The sequence below is a fragment of the Ceratotherium simum genome, chromosome 5 (assembly GCF_057802395.1).
Source record: "Ceratotherium simum simum isolate JZ-2026a chromosome 5, ASM5780239v1, whole genome shotgun sequence".
Lineage (NCBI taxonomy): Eukaryota > Metazoa > Chordata > Mammalia > Perissodactyla > Rhinocerotidae > Ceratotherium > Ceratotherium simum.
In genome coordinates, this window is record NC_141904.1 from 93359245 (window position 1) to 93374589 (window position 15345).

A 15345-nucleotide genomic window follows, 5' to 3' on the forward strand; every position below is an offset into this window, starting at 1 on the left:
AAACCTCAGCCCAGAGGGCCAGCCAGAAAGAGTCCCCAGGAGCACTGCTGCCTGGGCTCACCTTCTGGAACCTCTGCCACTCAGAGACAGCTCAGCTCCATCCCCAGGTTGCAGTCACCAAGGGCCCCCAGCCCTGCCCAGCACGTCCCTACTCATGGAGCACTTGGCCCATCCCCTCTGAACAGTCAGGTGCCCACGTGGCTGCTCCCGCCTATGCTGATGGGGGGAACGTGATGGTGCTGAGGAGCAGGCCTCCAGACCTGAGTGGGCTCGGCATGTTGGACGAGAGGGCCAGTGCATTTTCACCTCCTCTACCAGCCCGGCTGGCAGTCAGCCGACCTCCTGCTCCCCAAGCTTCCTGTGGATTGACAGGGCCTGACTCGGCTGTCTGGCTGTGGAGGGTGGTTAGGAGCCACATGGGCAGGTGGGTGAACTCTGACCCCCTGGGGGAGGTCGCCCTTGGGAGAGAGCCAGCTGTTCAGGCTCGGCCCATTGGCAGACATGACAGGGGTGCCAGTGGGCCAAGGTTGCCGGTAATTCCCCTTCCTGGAGCTGTTGGCTGCTGCTGCAGGCTGCACCTTGTCTCCTGGGGAGACAGGGTCTAGACGTGGGGCAGAGTGTAGAGGGCCTCCGTCCCCCTGGAGGAAGGAGGACTGGAAGGCGTCAGAGAAGGCCACACAAGATGCTAAGCCTTTTGCTGAAAGACCAGAGGAGGAGTGGGGTTTACAAGGTAAACAAGTGTCATGGGGCACCCTAGGCTGAGGGAGCGCGGGTAGAGCCAGGGCAGAGGTGAGTGGCGGGGGCCCCCATGCAGGGGTGAATGGTGGAGGTGAGGAAGCCCAGGGTCTGCAGGAGGCAGTTGGAAGAATTTGGACACCTGCCTGAGGAATGTCTGAAGATTTCTGAGCTGGGAGGGATGATCAGGTTTTTGTTCAGGAAGGACATCTCTGGCAACAGACCCAAGGGCCGATCAGAAGAGGGAGCTGGTGGGAGAGCAGCGGGGCAGTTCATGCCAGGAGGCCAGTACCTGAGGCCTCAGTGCCAGGAACCTGCTCTTGCGGGGCCTGTAGGGGTGCCGAGGGAAGGGGTCCTCGAGGAGCCCAAGGCAAGCCACCAGAGATGATGAGTGGGCTCCCCACTTGGGCTGTACAACCTCGGGTGAAGGTTAAACCCTGCTTGAACTTCTGGGCTGCGCACGAGGAGTGGCTCTGGATGGGAGGTAGTGAGCCCTGGCTGCCACAACTTTTCAGTGCCCCCCCAACAGCCACTTCTAGGGGACGATGTGGCCCTACCCCAGGGGAGTGTCATGCCCACCCTGGGCCACCGCCATGAGGGACGGCTCGTTGGATGGTGTTAGGTAGTTCAGAACCCCCACCAACACTGCCAGCTGCCCCCTCCTCCCCCACCCCAGTGTGACAGCAAATTTTCCTCTGCCTGGGCCGCCCTCTGATAATTGAGCGTCTGCCTGATTCTCAAGACCAAGTCATTTCCTATTTCAGAATGGTTTTATTTTTTGCCTTAAAACAGAATCCTTCCTTGCACGTAATGCTCTGACTTTCCCTCCCCACGCACCCCCCAATCTCCAAAGCCTTGACTACATTGTAATTTCAATTTACACGGTGTGGGAAAGATTTCTGCAAAGGGTCCTTTTTTGTTTTTGAAGAATTCATCATTGCTGCTAAGAAGCTTAATATAAATTAAAAGAGGAATTAGACAACATTAAGACATCAAAATGGAGGTGCGGGGGCCTGTCGCCTCGCCTCCACCCAATCAATCAAAGGGGCCGCATGGAGCCCATCTAGTGTGCGCTGGAGAACCTCAGAAAGAGCGAGATTCCAATAAAGGGCCTGTTCTGTTGCCGCCTTCTCCTAATTCCCTTTGTTGCAGGGACAGCGGAATACAAGTCTGATAAAAACTTAATCACCTTATCTTTTTAAAGCAAATTGCATCTTTGTTTACATATGGGATCCATAGCAGGAAGAGAAGCGGGGAAACCAGGCAGCCTTTCCACCCCCCAGCCAGCCGCATTAACGGCTTCAGCTCCCAAGGATAAACACGAAAACCCAGGCCTGACAAAGAGATGGCGAGAGCATTCCAAAGTCGCCAGCACCCCTCGAAGATGAGTTCAGGGAGCTCAGCAGGAAGGGAGCCCCTGTGGGGCATCTCGCCTTTCTCTGCCCAGCAGCACTGACACTGGCTCCCGTGACCAGCCCTGTTCTCCCTAACCCGCTAGGCCCTCGCAGCACCATGCTGGCCTCTGCGCATTCCGCTGACGACCAGCTTGCGTGTCCTCCTTGAGCCTCTCCATCCCTGCCGGCTGTCAGAGTGAAGCGCATACAGGGCCCACACCCCGCTGCCCACTGGCAGGCAGAGGGGTCTGGGTTCAAACCTCCTCGCTGCCACTGACTACTGCAGAGCCGTGGGCAAGTCCTCACACCTGTTGCACCTCAGGTGGTCACCTCAGGCTGCTCTGCACCAGCCACCCTGTGCCTGTCACACAGGACTGAGCCCCGCCCTGTGTGAGGGCCGCTTGTGCCCTGGCTGAGTCGCTCCCATTTCTGCCCCATTCGGCCCCCTCCCAGCCCGGCTGCCTCCAGCCTCCCCCTCAGCAGAGCATCCTGCACAGGCCGCCGCATTAGCCATGTCAGAGGTCTCATCAGACACTGCACTGCCCACCCTTCCTGTGACCACCTGTGACCTATGCAGGGCAGTTTCCTAACCAGGGGCAGGCACGCAGAGATCCCTTTCTTCAGGTGAAGGTACAGCCGCCCTGTGTGAGGGACCTCACCACGCTGCTCAGGGCCACCTCACTGAGGGAAGTCCCCTTCTTTGGGCAGCCCCGCCTTCTCACAGGCCAAGCATCCAGTGCAGACTCAGGGCCTGGATGAATTCAGGCCCTTGTGGCCATCCAGCCCTGGCCACCCCATACGCCGGCCCAGCCCAGCTGCCAGGCATGTCCCTCTGAGCTCCCCAGCCCATCTGTCATCGCCAGGGTGCTGACCCCACAGAGGGCCCCCGCCCCTTGCCCCAGCTCTCTTTCTGCCCTGTCCTTTTGGCTCTCTCCAAAGCTGCTTGTTCCAGGAGGAAGAGTGCTGGAGTGGCTGGAGTTGGCTACAGCCCCGTGGGGCCACCAAGGGGGCCGATGACCCCAAGCTCTTGCAAGGGCCCAGTTCCCACTGGGGGGTGCAAGCCGCCCACAGTGTGGAGGCCCCTCTTCCAGTCTGGCCCCCAACATGAAAGTGACGCCAGCAATTGGAGGCAATTTGCTGGCCTTTGATGGCCGTGTCGGGGCGGCACCCGCGCACGCCCAGGGCTTGGGAAACAGTCGTGCTTCCCGCATTCTTCTCTGATTACCCCTAGCCTACTCAAGGCCCGGAAGCCTCCAGCCCATTGTGCCTTTGTGTGGGGCTAGCGCGGTGAGAAAGGCCAGCCTGGCCCTGGGAGAGTGTCCCTGAGGAAAGCCACTGGTAGCAGCGAGCCCCCAGGGTCACACCGGGCCCCGTTGCATCCCGGGCCCCCAGGGTCACACCGGCCCCCGTTGCATCCCGGCGTCTGCGCTCGTCGGGCGTGGGCAGGGCAGTCAGGCCCCAAGAATCCCGAGGTTTGGAGAGAAGGAGCAGGGGCCTCTGCTGAGGCCCTCACACACGCAGCTCATTTGACCTTGTGCCCACCCTGCCAGGCTCCAGGTCACGTGGGGTGGGGGGCCTGCTCTCTGAGCTGGGGCTTCTCCCTGGCCGCTGCGTGCAGACCAGTTTTTCGTGGTCCTGGGGGCACGGGCTCTGCTGGAACATTTCCCTTCCCTCTGCTGCCCTGCGCAACTGGGCAAGAGCACACTCATTCCCTTTGTTTTCACCCAGCAAACCCTCCTGAGCCCGCGTGCCAGGCCCTGTGCCCAGCACTAGAGAGGCAGTCCCCCTCACAGGCCCCTGGGGACATGGACACGTAAAGCAAAAAGCATGCTAAGTAGGGTTCCAGAAGGGATCTGCTCAGCCTCTGCAGGGAGCAGAGGCCTTCCTGTGGAGCCGGACAGAAAAGGCAGGGAAGAGCCTTCCAGACAAAGGGAACATGGCGTGTTGGAGGCCCTGGTTGATTTATTCTGGTTGGAGAATGGAGTGAGGTGCAGGATGGGGCAGAGAGTGAGCTGGGGGTGAGCACAGAGGGAGTGCTCGCCAGAGGAAGCAGGACCTCAGATGCCAAGTGAGAGGAGAGACTCTCTGGCGTTGGTGGAACCAAGCCCAGGCCCACATGTGCCTTTGAGCAACCCCTCGGCAGCCAGGGGCTGGTTCAGGGGGAGGCCAGCACTGTGGTCCTGCAGGGGAGCACCACGGAGGCCTCCTGTGCCAGGGTGGGCCAGCAGAGATGGAGAGCAGGGGTAGACCTGTGGGAGGTTGTGGAGGGCAGATTCCTGGGCCTGTGCCTCTCAGTTAGTGCTCTTGATGTAGCAGCAGCGTCGGAAATGGCCAGCGGCTGTGAAGGAACCGTGAGCATCACCTGTGCCCGAGGTTCTGCTCGTTCCTGTCCTCCACCAGGCAGAGCCAGAGAGCTGCAGAGACGACACCACTGGCCTGGAGACAGTGGCAAGCTTTCTGGCCCATGGTAGCTCTGAGAGCCTTAACCAGGATGTGGAGATAGAACTGGCCCAGTGTGATGGCCACCTCCCCTCCCTCACTGCCCACCCCTCTGGGGCCCTCTTCCCCCGCTCCTCTGCCTCCCCCTGTGCCCACAGATTCAGCAGCCAGACTGCACAGGGGTGGACACTGTGCCTCCTCTGGGCTTGGGCCTGGGTGCAGGAGGCCGTGCCAGTGGCCCTATAGCAGACAGCCCTGTGAGTACCCAGGGTCATGTAGAAACCTTGGGAAACAGAGAAAAGTAGAAGGAAGAAGAAAGTGTTGCTTGTGACTGCACTCCTGACCCCTGACAGCCTAATGGGTAGCCTTCTAGTCTTTCTTTTTGTATCCCAGAGCCGGAGCAGAACTCTTCCAAAAATTTCGATTCCTGTGTTTTTTCAATTAATGTTATAACATAAGTCTGTCTTTGTGTAGCTTTAAAATCTTCTTGGGTGTCGCTGTTCATCTCCCAGAACATTTTGCCGCAGCAAATGTACGCTGGTCCCGTCCTGACTGCCCTCCCTGTGGTCTCAGCGCCCTTCTAACTTCACAGGCCGCGTACCTCGTCCGCAGTGAGCACACAGACCTTAGCATCGGGTAGCCGCACTGAGTCCATCTCTGCCCCTCCAGAGCTGTGTGGCCTTGGGCCAGTTTCTCACGCCTTTGGGCCTCTGTTTTTTCCACGTTGTGTTGTGAGCATTGAGTGCCCCCGTGTGTGGCACTGGCTGTGCACAGATCTCAGGTTGCTTGTGAGGACTGAGCTCCCGGGAGTGAGCCGCGGGGTCCATGCCGCAGCCGGTGCTCACCCAGCAGGGCCTCATCCAGTCCCAACTTATTCCGCAGTGTTCTTTGAGCATCTGCTCTGAGCCAGGGATTGTTCTAGGTGTTGGGCTGACAGCTGTGACTAGAAAGACAAAAATCTCTGCTGTGGTAGAGCTGATATTTTAGCAGGGGTGGACAACAAATGTCAAAATGAGGACATCACAGTGATGTCAGAAGGTGACAATGGCTAGGGGATTACATAGAGCCAGGTGGGAGGGGTCAGGGCAGCAGAGAGTGAAGCGGGTGGGAAGGCCTTGCCAGGAGGTGACCTTTGCACAGTGATTCGAAGGAAGTGAACCTGGAAGCCATTGGAACTCCTGGGGGCGGATCTCCCAGCAGAGGAATCAGCACATGCAAAGGCCCTGAGGTGGGAGTGTGCCCGGTGTGTTGGAGTGAGACAGACAGTTCAGAGATGCAGTACGGGCCAGGTCATGTAGGCAGAGGGTGGCAGCAGAAGTTAGAGGCCAGGAGCTCCAAACATGCTGCCCATCGCTCTAGGTGTTACCAGGGGCCATCCCAGGAGGGGGCCGCACACTGCTGCCCAACCCACGGGGCCTCCCAGGGATGCTTCAGAGCAAGGTCCCTAAGAGAGTGTGGCAGCTCCATGAGAGCGGGACTCGCCCGTTTGCCTGTGTGCCCAGGGCCTACAGGAAGTGCTCAGGATCCACTGGTGGACGCTGGGCAGAGGGAGAGTTGGTGGCCGCTCCCCTCACCCCTCTGACCCCCGAGTTGATACACAGCTCCCACAGGTCCCTGAAACTCTGCCTGGTTTGGGCTCCCACAGAGCCCGGCACACGGGTCCCTTGTGGATGTGGTAGCCGCGGTCACCCTGGAGCCTGGCCCTGCATCCCCACCAGCTCGCAGCCACACGTCTTCATCCATCCGTAAGCATCTCGCTCATTCCCACCATGACTGGGCACTCAAACTTGCTTTGCCTGCGGACCCTGCCTGGGGTCTCTGTGTGGCCGGCCCCTGTCATCTGGCCCCATTCCAGTACGTTTCCTTGGAGGACCCTGCCCCTGGCCCTCCCCTCCTGGTGACACAGCCGTTTTGTTCCCTCGATTGCCCTGGTGGCTATCTGGATTATCTTGCTGGCTTGTTGACTGACTGCGCCCTTCTCTAGACTAGTAAACTCCATGGGGCTAGGCCCTGGTCTGCACGTTCCCTGTTGTTGCTCCCAGTCCTGGAGAGTACGTGAATGGTTTTGAGTGAAAGCCCCAGGGGCAGGTTAGGAGAAGCTCAGCGTGGCCCAGGCCCAGTGCCGCCACATCTGGTTGGTGTGGGCCACAGCCCCGACACCCGACGCCCTGCCCTGTCCTTCACTTCCCTCCATTTGCCACTTGGCTAAGGAAAAAAAAGGGGCCACTGAGAAACAAAGCAGCTCTCAGTTCCAAAAGCTCAGCAGCCCAGTGGACAGGCCTCTGTTGGTCAGGCTTGCTGGGGTTGTGTTGGGGCCACCCTGTGATGGAGCAGAGATGAACGAGCCTGACCGTCTCGGAAGAGCAGTGAAATGGCTCTGTCCTCGCCAGTGCCAGATAGACTTTCCGGTTCTGCCTGCTTTGAGCAGTGCGAGGTATGCAGTGTGTGTAATGAGAGCCATCACGGGCGAGATGGACCACCGATTGGGCCACGCCTGTCTCCCTAGCCCCCTGCAGACGCCGGTGAGCCCCACGCCTCTTCAGCCATCAGACCTCCTGGCACCAGAGGCAGACAGGCCGCCCATGCCATTTGTCAGGGTCTGGTGCCAGCCACCTTCTCTGTTTGCAGAAGGAAGGCCGGGGCTCCGATTCCAGGAGTCAGATACCTGCAGGCCTGGCACTTGCTCTCAGGGGCTGGCCTGGGGCCATTCCCACGCCCCATCCCAGAGGCATGAAGACCGGCTGGGTGTGGAGCGTGCCATTAGACACCATGCTGCCTGGTGGGAGGGCGGCTTCTCTAGGTACGGATACCCTTGCCTACAGCATCCTGGAGCCATATTAACATGAGCTGCGTGTCCTGGCCTTCCCAGGGGATGCAGGCTTTCAGATGGCCGGCAGTCTCACCTCCACCTGTGGAGAGGGAGACCAAGTGCTTCATGCTGGGGGCAGGGCCGTCCCTGACTGAATGTACATTTGTCCCTTGAACCAGCCTCCTGGTCAGCTTTTTAAATGTCCAGGAGCTGTAGAGCCAGTATGAGATGCTCTCACAGCCTGTATTCCCCTGCAGAACCATTTTCAGGAGTCTGCTTAAGGTGTACCTCCTGCCCACCCCCACACCCTTGAGTGATGGGCTGGCAGGCAGTAGCCTCTGTGGGCCCAGAGTTCAAATCCTGGCTCTTCCCAACTCACTGTGGGGCCTTGAGCAAGTCCTTGCCCGCCTTGGGGCTCCATTTTCTCATCTGTAAAGTGAAGGCGTTGCCGCCATCTTCTGCAAATCCTCATTGAGTACCTGGTCCAAGCCAGAAAGAACCTGCCCACCCCAGCTCCCCGCCTGGTTGAGGCCTGACCGGCCGAGGTCCTCCCAGCGCTGCAGTTTGATGCCTGAGCTTCACGGCCGGCTTCTCTTCTTGGGAGAAAGCTAGCACCCAGGCAAGACTGGGGCAGGGGAGGAAAGCCTCCAGGTGCCGGCAGACGCAGAGCAGGATGCACCAGAGCGTGCAGGGAGGGGAGACCTCTGCATTGTGCCTACCCCCAACTTCCCGCCAGCTCTGGACATCCGGCCTCTAGGTCCACTAGCCAGTGCAGCCCTTCTGTGCAAATTAGGAGTGCCCTCTCTGGGGGACACAGAGGCCTACCAGGATCCCTTGTACCATGCTGCCACCAAGGAGATTCCTCATAAAGACAAGCCCCAGAGAAAGGGGTATTGCAACCTGGTGTTTAAGGAGGGGAAGGGTCTTCCAGGCAGAGAGAACAGCATACACAGAGGCTTGTGAGTGTGACGGGGAGACCAGGCATGGTCACTGTTCCTTGAAGCTGCAGGGAAAGCACAAAAGCAGTGGGTGGTGGGGCTGGAAGAATCGGGTGGGCATTAGGTGTCAGCAGGAAACAGATTTCTGCTTAGTCGTTGGGCTGGAGAGAATAATGGGGGGTCTGTTCCGAGGCGTGGGTGTTTAAAGGAGCTGGTAAGATGTGGTGGGAAGCCCTGGGGGCCATTCCTACTCCCACCGTGGGGTGGGGGGACAGTGTCTGCCAGAGCCCAAGGAGAAGGACCCCCAAAAGGAGCCCTGCAAAAGGGAGCAGGGATCAATACCTGGCTGCCGTCTCCTCCCACCCTCTAATCTGCTGGAGCTCTACAGGAGCTCAGCCAAAAGCCAGAGGGCGCAGGAGCCCATAATGCCGCCCGTAGAGGTCAGCCTCCCGGGCACACAGAAGGGCGGAAGGTGGACCTGCAGGAACGATCTGAGAACACCTAGCCCAGGGGGCCTCAGATGCCAGGTTTCGGGTGTGGGTCTTAGCGTGAGTGCACTGGGAAACAGTGGGACCATTTAGAGCAGGGGAGGGATGTGGCCACTGGGTGTGGGGCTGACCCCACAGGGTCCTGAGTGCAGGGTAGATGGGTGGGCACGGAACTGGGAGACCGAGGTGGGGAGCACCAAGCTGGACAGGCGGTGGCTGGACTAGCACTGTGGTGGAAGGGCTGGAACGCTGGGATTCTGGCGGCAGAGTGGACTGCAGGCCTCGAGGGTCCGTTGGCCGGGGAACGAGGCAGGAGAGGGTGAGCCCAGGCTGGCATCCGGGTCCTGGCTCCACCTAGGAGGGTGTGAGCCTGTTGCTGAGTGAGGGAAGGGGACTTGGAGCTGGGCCAGAATGGGTGCCCCTGCAGGGTGGTGAGTGGGTGGCTGGGGAGCGGCAAGTGACAGGCTCTCCTCTGTGTCTTGCAGGTGGTCTTGGCCCCGAGTCCAAGAAGATCCTGACGCCCGCCCTCAAGAAGCGGGGCCGGGCTGGCAGAGGAGAGGTGGCCAAGCAGGAGGAGGGCATGGAGCGGCCCGAGCCCGCACAGCACGTGGCGCTCAGCCTGTCTTTCAAGCGCTATGTCTTCGACACCCACAAGCGCATGGTCCAGTCTCCCTGAGTGCCCCGGTGACCTCTCCCAGGGCCACCTTGCCCAGGACTGGGCTGGGCTGCAGTGCCAAATGCCCAACCACATGTGCCTCGACCTCCTCCAGTCTCTCCCTGCTGCCCTGCAGGCAGGAGGCCCCCAGCCCTGGCATTCAGCCCCAGTGAGAAGCCAGCGGGTGGTGGGGTACAGTGTTCTTCCACCCCTGCACCTTCCTGCCAGGGGCAGCACCCACCTAGGAATGGGCCTTGTCTGGAGAGCTGGTGGCCAGTGTCTTCCAGGCTGCCCAGCTGGTGGCCATCTGAAGGCCAATCCCCACCCTGCCCCCTGGCAGCTGGGCACTTGCCAGCTGCAAATAAATGTCCTGTGGTGCCACCCACTCTGCTGGTCTTTCTCGGTGGTCTCGCTGGGGGGGTCCCCCCACCCTCCCCAGGCCTCTTCCCAAGGCCAATGTCAGGGGACTCGCCAGGGCTCCTGCCAAGAGCGAGGCCAAGGGAGGGACCCGAACTGAGCCCCGTGAGCTGAGGGTCCACAGGATGTCAGGCCCCTAGGCCAGGCCGGGTGGTCCCTGGGCTCTCCTGGGCCTTGAGGGAGCATGGAGTTTCTCTGGGCAGCTGAGTCCGGGGAGGGCACTGCCAGGAAGGGTGTCCGCGGGGTGTGGGGAAGCGGCAGGGTGCCGTGCAGAGGCAGGCTGGAATTCTTGCTCCTCCATCCCAACAAAAGTCCCCAGGCTTCTGTCCCAAAGCGTGGAGGTGAGGGCAGGTGACAGAGCCCTGCCTAGAGCACGCTGCAGGCCGGGGAGCCTGAGCACGGCCCCTCAAAAGCCCAGGAAGCCCTGCCCTGGCTTCTCTGCCCCCTGCACCCACAGGCCACCCCACTCCACGGCCCGAGCTGTCGACACTCGGAAGAGGGTGAACTGGCAGAACAGACTGATTGAGGGGAAATCAAAGCTTTTAAAGACATTTGTGGGATGAACAGATGTTCCAACGTTCCTTTATTTGGCCTCCAGACAGACACAGGGGCCTCCCTTTTATCCCGGATCCCGGTAATCACTGCATTATGCTTTAATTTGCAAAAATGGCATTAAAAATACTATCAGGGACAGGTTGCGATCAAATGACGTGGGTTGTCAAGCCCTGGAGCCGAGGGCACAGGGAGGGAACAGCGCTGCGGAGCCTGCTGTCCTTTGCTCAGCCCGGTGGCAGACCCCTAAGGACACAGCGGTGCCCGTTGGGCCCCGAGGGTGCGGATGATGGCAGCTGGGCCAGCCGACCCTCGCCAGCCCTCACATGGACCCAGACGTCAGGCCGGGGCAGCAGTCAAGGGCAACAGCTGAGGGCTAGGTGGGCAGGGAGAGTCCAGGCCCGGCCCCTGACAACCCCCTGGGCTGGGAGTGAGCTGGAAAGAGGGTGTGGAGAGACCAGGCGGCGCCATGAGTGTGGCTGCTGCCTCGAGGAGCCAGTGCTGCTGCCCGGGGGTCCCGCCCCCAGCTTCTCGGAGCCCCACTGCCACCACCTGAGGGGACCCCTCCAGTAACCTCTCTGTGGCCTGGCTAGAGGCCTGTCTCTTGCTTAGCCCCCACCCCTGCCCTGCGGCCATCTCATCAGGGAGGTGGTGCCGCCTAGCCGAGGCCGCTTTAGCCCAGGGAGGCAGTGGAGGAAGGCTCCGGCGAGGACTTGAGGGCAGAGGTCCTGCAGCCCCCCAGCATCTGCGGGGGGCCAGGCCCCGGGTTGGCCACCTCCCATAGCTACTCAGCCCCTTGGAGTGGACACAGATGGGCAGAGCTGGGAGCTCCCAGGACTTGCCCCTGAAGTGAGGAAAGCTCCCTCCATCATCCTCCTCCGTGTGGGGAGCTAAGTGGGGAGATGCTGGCTACCCCCCAGCCAGGCCAAGTCCTCCCTGACCAAGGGGTGTCAGGCCAACCCCTCCCTCCGGGCCCCTGCTAGGGGTCTCTGCAAGTTGGGGTGGAAAGTAGCCCTGGGTTCAGCCACAGGTCCTTACTCTGTGTGGGTTGTCACATCACTGTTCGTGTCTCCAAATGAGGGGTCACATGACCCAGGAGAGCGTTGTGAGGGCACAGAGGGGTGCGCAGTGGGTAGGAACTAGTTCTGGGGACAGATCCATGGGGGCGGGGGATGAGCGGACACAGGGTGGACTCCAGCCGCTGCCTGGATTCCGACCCTGGCCCCTCTGCTTCCTAGCCGTGTGACCTTGGGCAAGTCCCCTAACCTCTGTGCCTGGGTGTCCCCGCGTATAAAATGAGAATCCAAGCAGCCACTTCTGAGGCGGGTTGTCACCTGGCGCATGGGTGGCAGTCGCACCCACAGCCCTGGGAGTGTGCCTGCAGACGGCGTCTCCCCACTGAGAGGTGAGGGCCTGTGGACCCCTGGGAAGTGGTACAGACCGAGACCTAGACCCCGCCCTGCCCCAAGTTGGACCTTCTTCCAGGCTCTCTGTGAGGGTCCCCACACCCACCCACACCTGTCTCCCCGCCTCACATCTCACTTGAAGACAGCACTCCGCAAAGCCCAGGGAAGGAGGCAGGCCCCGGTGGAGGAAACTGAGGCACAGAGAGGAGCTGGGAGCAGCCCAGCGCATGACTTCCAGAAACCTCAGGGCCACCCAGAGAGTGCGGTGAGGCGGCCTGCTGGGTGTGATCGACTGCCCCAGGAGGGCCGCTGTCAGGCTGGGAGTCAGTCCAAACTGGAGCACCATTAGGGGTCAGGCCAGGCACAGCCCTGAAGGGGAAGCACAGCCGGGGCAGGCAGGCAGGGGCTGGCATGGGCCCAGCATTCTGACGGACATGTCCCCCCTCCCCTGGCTCCCCAGCCAGCCCCCGCCCTCCATGTTTTATAGAGGAGAGGGCTACGGTGTGCCAAGCCACCATCACACCCGTAAACTCACTGAATCTGCTTTTCCGCCCGTAGGGGGCCTGGGAAGCGTCACTCCAGTTTTACAGGTGGGGGCGGGGCCCGGGGCTCAGCTGGCCCCAGCCATCACCTCAGGCAGAGCTGGGATGTGAACCCAGTCTGGGTGACTCTAGAGTCCCCCCTTGCCCCAGTGCCTGGGGTGTGTCCTTGGAAAGAGGTGCCCTCTGAGGCCCTGCTTTTGGCCGAGGGGTGGGGCAGGGTGAGGTGGAGGCACGAGGCAGAAGTGCCCTGCCTGGCTCTCCTGCCCGCCTGCCCACCCAGGGTGAAGTCATGGGCAGGTGTGATTGGCAGGCCCCCGACCAGCGGGGCTAATGCACCAGCAACGAGATAAGGCTTATCTGGAAATGTCCCTGGAATTGAGACTCTGATGGAAGCAGGCTTCTGGGTTAATATATTTTTGATAGATAAAGTCTCATAAGCGGGAAGCCCTGGGGGCACAGGCAGGAGAAGGGGCAGCTTCTGCTCTCCCAGGCTTCCTGCCCGGGCCGTGTGTGTCCCTGTGAGTGTGTGTGTTCATGTCCCAGGTACCTGTGTCTGTCGATGTCTGCTGTGTGCGTGGATCTTGGTGTCTTGAGGGTGTGTATGTGTCTCTGTGTGTGCTCAGGGAGGGCATGTCTGTCAGGCTGCATGTCTCTGGTGTGCCTGTGTGGGAGCAGGGTGAAGAAGGGGGTGTCAGGTCCAGTGTGCACAGGGTGGTGACACGCATGTGTCCAGGGTCAGTTTGTCCCTTGGGCCACAGAGGCTCACAGGTTGGTGGGGCCTCTTCCTCAGGACGTGGTGGGATGGGAGGGGGGGCTTGTCACCCCCATTCCACAGACCCAGAGGCCCCCTCCAGGTGGCCTAGGACCCTGGGGTTGATGCTGGCCTCAGACCTCCCCTGCCTCCTCTGCCTGGGCAGCCACCACACGGGGTTTAGTGTTTCCAGCTTCCCTTCCACAGGCCAAGGCCAGCCCTGCTCACTGCCTCCTGGCTTCTAGTTCAGCCTGGGTAAGGTCTTGAAGAGAGCATAGGAGTTTGGCAGGGGGAAGAGGGGTGATGTTTGGGCAGAGGGAACAGGAGTGAGGGCTCCAGCAAAGGCACGTGGGGAGGCCTGTGAGGAGGGATGAGGTCATGGCTCCCTATCTCCCTCCAGCCCTGCTGGGCCTCCAGGAGCCTCCACACAGGCAGCCCTGATGAAAAAGAGTAATTAGCGCTTGGCTGATAACGGAGTCGAGCCATTAATTAGCCCAACTCAGCCAGCACTAGGGCTTGATTGCGAGGAGGTGAGGGAGGCAGTCAGGGGATGCTGGGGGAGCGCTGTGTGCTCCCTGGGGGGGCAGCCAACCCCAACTCTGGGCTTGTAGGGGACTGCTGTGGGAGCCCCATCCTTCTGCTGGGCCGCCCGTGAGGCAGGGGAGGTAGTGGGAGCAGCTGGTAACAGGAGGCAGGCTCCGCTGGCCGGAGGCCTGGAAGGCTGCCCACGGAGTCCTGAAGGGTGTAGGCAGGGCCAGTGTGTCAGGTCAGGGTTTCAAGAAAGCCCTCTGACCCCCAACTTCCCACCAGCTCCGGACGCCCCTACGCTGACTCTCCAGGGCCTGGAGGTCAGGGAGCCCAGAGGGGATGAGACCTTGTGGGTGGAGCAGGACTCCCAGGACGGCTGGTGATTGGATGAGGGAGCCAAGGGGAGGGGGCCGTGCAGGCTGAGGCCCTGATAGAGGAAGAGGAAGTTCGGAAGGTGTGGGGACTCTGCTTAGGGGTTGGGACCTGGGAGCAGGGGTAGGTTGCGAGGAGGCCAGAGTTGGTCATACCTCATTTACTGAGCGCCTCCTGTGTGCCAGGCTGGCTGGATGCTGTGGGGCAGCGACGGCCTGGACACATCCCTGCCCTCCGCCTCCCCGCCCCATACGGTATGGCCTGCGACTCTCGGGCCTCAGCAGCCTCCTCTTTGCCTGTCAGGCTGGACGGGCTGCCCTGCACCCCCACCCCAACCCAGGCTGACAGGTCAGAGGTCACGTGCCCAGGAGCCTCCATGTGCCCCAACACAAGGTGTTGCTCAATCCTCCACGTCCCCCCATGTTATCACCAGGTCTGGTGGGGAGACAGCGCAGCAGAGAGAAACGGCCACTTCCCGTGGCCACGGCTGGGGCTCCAGATAAAGGCCCAGTGGGGCCCATACCGACCTGGGGAGTCTGGGGTAAGGGGCCAGGTTCAGCCACCTGCCTCACCCCTCAAGGGACACCCCACAGACTCAGCCCTGAGCCTCTACTTCCCACACGGTCACCACCAGGCTGCTAACTGCCACCCCATTCCGCTCGGACCATAGCCTCTGCTCCGCTGCCCTGCACACCCCCACCGCCTCCCCAGGACGGGTCTCGTCAGCTCACCTGAGCCCCCAGGCCCTCCCGAGTCAAGGTGGTTGCCTGTGGCCGGGCACTGCTGTCGCAGCAGTGCTCACTGGGCCAACCAGGGGCCCCCGGAGGGGCCGTCTAGATTGAGGGAGGCTGTGTGCAGTCACTCAGCAAACATGCCCTGCCCCCAACACGCCCCTTCCCTTCCTCCCACCAGCGCTCCGCCTCTGCCTCTCTGTCTCCGTCCATCGCTCTCTTGTCCTCCACTGCTCCCACTTGCCACACGCTGAGGCCTGGGATTCCAGGCCCTGAGTGATGTCCAGCACAGACCCTGCTGGGCAGCCAGGCCGGGTGGGGGCAGGTGGGAGGGGCGGGCCGGGAGGGACGAGATCTGTGAGCCTTGTCACCTGCAAAGGGCGCCAGTGGAGTTGAGTGAGCTTTTTCTTCCCACTGCCTTCCTGCATTTCCCACCCTGGTGCCTGCCCCCCAGTCATGATCACACCCTCCCAGCCACACCCTGCAGCCTCCTCAGGGACCCTCCTCACCTCATCTCTTAAGTTCCCTGTAGGGTGTGAGAGGGACCGAGAGAAGTTCCCAATTGGGGATATAGAAAGGCAGGGATTT

The 15345-nt window shown here is 61.2% G+C and overlaps 1 protein-coding gene across 4 annotated transcripts in view; it reads left to right on the forward strand.

The window, feature by feature from the left end:
- Positions 1-9843, forward strand: part of EEFSEC (eukaryotic elongation factor, selenocysteine-tRNA specific) — a 257194-nt gene extending 247351 nt beyond the window's left edge. For all 4 annotated transcript variants that reach the window (XM_087431641.1, XM_087431643.1, XM_087431642.1 and 1 more), the window contains one exon: positions 9289-9843. In XM_087431641.1, coding sequence (XP_087287767.1) covers positions 9289-9479 — 191 coding nt within the window. In that variant the 3' untranslated portion in view covers positions 9480-9843. The remainder of the gene's footprint in view (positions 1-9288) is intronic.
- The last annotated feature ends 5502 nt before the right edge of the window (positions 9844-15345 follow it).